This window comes from Triticum urartu, chromosome 7A (assembly GCF_056163025.1).
Source record: "Triticum urartu cultivar PI428250 chromosome 7A, HENAU_Tu73, whole genome shotgun sequence".
Lineage (NCBI taxonomy): Eukaryota > Viridiplantae > Streptophyta > Magnoliopsida > Poales > Poaceae > Triticum > Triticum urartu.
This window is the reverse complement of record NC_141879.1, coordinates 631,414,034-631,416,706: the sequence shown is the minus strand read 5'-3', so window position 1 is coordinate 631,416,706 and position 2,673 is coordinate 631,414,034. Positions and strand designations below refer to the sequence as shown.

Below are 2,673 nucleotides of genomic sequence, written 5' to 3'. Positions count from 1 at the left end.
CTTGTTTGGTGAAGCAACAACAATACGGTTTTGCTTCGGGATTTTGCAGCTGAGATCCCGCATTCCCCTTCGAGCACGCAGAGTTGAAACTGGAGTCACCTTCTTCATGCTAGGTGAAGCAGCAGTGACAGGCAATGTTGTAGAGCCAAAGGAACACCAAGCGACTGAACAAGAGACCTTCTTCAAGGATGGTGTAGAGTTTGACAGATGGCTGCAATATGATGCCACCTTTTTCACATTCTTGACTAGTTACTCTTTTCCGAACATGGTTATGTGCATCACCACTCAAACGAAGTATTGTGAAATCAGAGATGAATCCATTGGATCTGTGCCTCAGTACACACTTTTCCGACTAGAGCAGCAGAATGCTTTAAGAAGCCACAGAAGCATACAAGAATAAATAGATACGAAAAGATTACTAAAATGCTCTGCAAAATTCAGACCAACAATTCTCTCATTCATATCCAAAATTGATTACAGTATGACTTGATAGTCGGTACATCAAGGACTTGCTTAGCTCAAAGCTTCACTCACACATACACACAAGAGTTCACCAACCAATGCTACTCGTCAGAAACTGCAACTTTAACTCACCACGACGCCAATGCCTAAGAATCCAAGTCAGCCAAGATTAATTTTACAGGAGGGTCAGCATAGTCTCCAGACGCTAGGCAGCTCACATGATTACTGTGTGTATCGACAAGTTCAATTCTACTCCTTTTTTCCTGCTACAAGCCGGGTAGCAAACGGGCGTTTTGGATTTTGCGACGAGTGCGTTTTACGCTCTGTCTCGTGCCGGAATTGCAGTACATGAGCTTCCTTTTTAGGCTCATCTGCTTTACTTTGATTTATTGAAAATGCCCTTTATTTACTTAAACCCTTACTTAGGACCAGGTGTGGATGTAGTGTAACTATGCCGTACACATCTTAACAAGGTTTTTGCTGCCTAGCTAGATGGAGACTCTGCTGACACTCTTGTAAAATTACTAATGGCTGAAAGGGATTGAAAGAACACTAGAAATCTTGGTGATTAAGTGCAGAACCTAGAGATGCAAAGATTAAATGAAACTCATGTGTGAATGGTTTAGGAAGGACTAGCTTAACTCCGCTTTGCTTCCTCTGATGCAAGACTACCACCAGCAAGCCTGCACTGCTGATGATTTCTTCCTCTGCTTCCATCACCCGAGCGCTCAACCGTGGCTTTGCATCCCTTGAGCAAAGTCCCGTCGACGAGCCATCTCGAGGAGGTGAGCTTGATAACGCCATGCGTGCTGTCTTGCTTTGAGCAGCTCCTCAGGGGACTTGGTCACGTCGGAGTAATGGATCCAGGGGTCGTTGAACTGCACCGTGTCCGCCATCTGCTCCACCTTTCGCCGGGCCTCCGCTCTGCTGTGCTCGATGTCCCGCCGACGGCTGGCCTCTTCTTCGGCTGCAGGGTGCGCCCAATCCATGACAAGGCGAGCGTTCTCGATCAGTTGGCGCATGCTGATCGGCGGCTTCGATTGCGTCGAGCTCTCCGGAGATTCGGCGACCTGGTTCTTGATTGCGGAGGAGTGGAGCGGATCCTTGCCGCTGCTGGGAGACGGAAGCTTGCTGCCGTTCTTGATGTTGGCGGGGACGGCGACATGGAGCTGGCCCCCGGAGCAGGCACCGCGTACGCGCTTCGCCGGCGGCGGTTGCTCGCCGCGCACGGATCCGGGGCGCTTTGGCTTCTTGGCAGCCGCGGGGTTCGCCATCAAGGCGGGGTTCACGCGCACGCGGGAAGAGCAGGAGTGCAGGTCGGCGGAGGCGGCGGCGCTACGACGCGGGAGCAGAGACGGCGGGAGCACCGTGGTGCCGCCCATGGTCGCCGCTGTGCAATCGCTAGAGCAACGATCCGGCGTTGGGAGGGGGAGGAAGATGGATCGAGGGAGGCTGGTCGGAGGGCGGGGTCAGATGGATCGGGGATTCGAGAAACGCGGCGAGCAAGAAAATAAAGGACGCGGGAGACAGGGAAGTGGCGGGAAGCAATTTGAATCCGAGTCGGCGCAGGCATAGCTAAAACGCGCAGTTTCGTTTCTGAATCCGAGTCCAAGACCAAGTTGTCTAACGCGCACGTTCGTTTTCGACAGGTGTCGCCGCTGACGTCTCTCTGCTTCAGGAGCAAGAAAATAAAGGACGCGGGAGAAAGAGAAGTGGCGGCAAGCAATTTGAATCCGAGTCAGCCTAGGCAGACTTTCGTTTCTGAATCCGAGTCTGAGACCAAGTTGTCTAACATGAGAGCTAAAACGCGTCTCTCTGCTTCACTCAGTTCAGACCAAGTTCAGAACTGGCTACAGTAGTAGTAGCAGAAAAACATGAAACATTATACGTTTGGATTACAATGTAGCTGATGGAAAATCAGTATGGTAGCTGGAACCACACACACATACTCCCTCCGTTCAGAATTACTTGTCGCAAAAATGAATGTATCTAGATGTATTTTAGTTCTAGATACATCCATATCTGACACAAGTAAGTCCGAACGGAGGGAGTATTTATTTCCACTCCACAAAACTGGTCTTGATATCTCAAATATGCACGCTGCCTGAGCCGTAAAAAGCCCATAATCCTTACTCACAATGTGCCTTTGCTACTATACCTGACTGTCTTTCTTTACACTTTGGAGCTCACTAGAGTACAGTTTCATGTCTA

At 50.0% G+C, this 2,673-nt stretch overlaps 1 protein-coding gene across 1 annotated transcript; it reads right to left on the bottom strand.

Annotated features, from left to right (window-relative positions):
* Positions 1–471: 471 nt before the first annotated feature.
* On the bottom strand, positions 472–1,922 carry LOC147960820 (uncharacterized). The gene has a single exon (XM_087536374.1). The coding sequence runs from the start codon at positions 1,842–1,844 to the stop codon at positions 1,191–1,193; it is 654 nt and encodes a 217-aa protein (XP_087392500.1). The 5' UTR covers positions 1,845–1,922; the 3' UTR covers positions 472–1,190.
* Between the last annotated feature and the right edge of the window lie 751 nt (positions 1,923–2,673).

Coding starts and splice junctions, on each gene's coding strand:
- LOC147960820 (XM_087536374.1), bottom strand. CDS start 1,844: ATGGGCGGCACCACGGTGCTCCCGCCGTCTCTGCTCCCGCGTCGTAGC.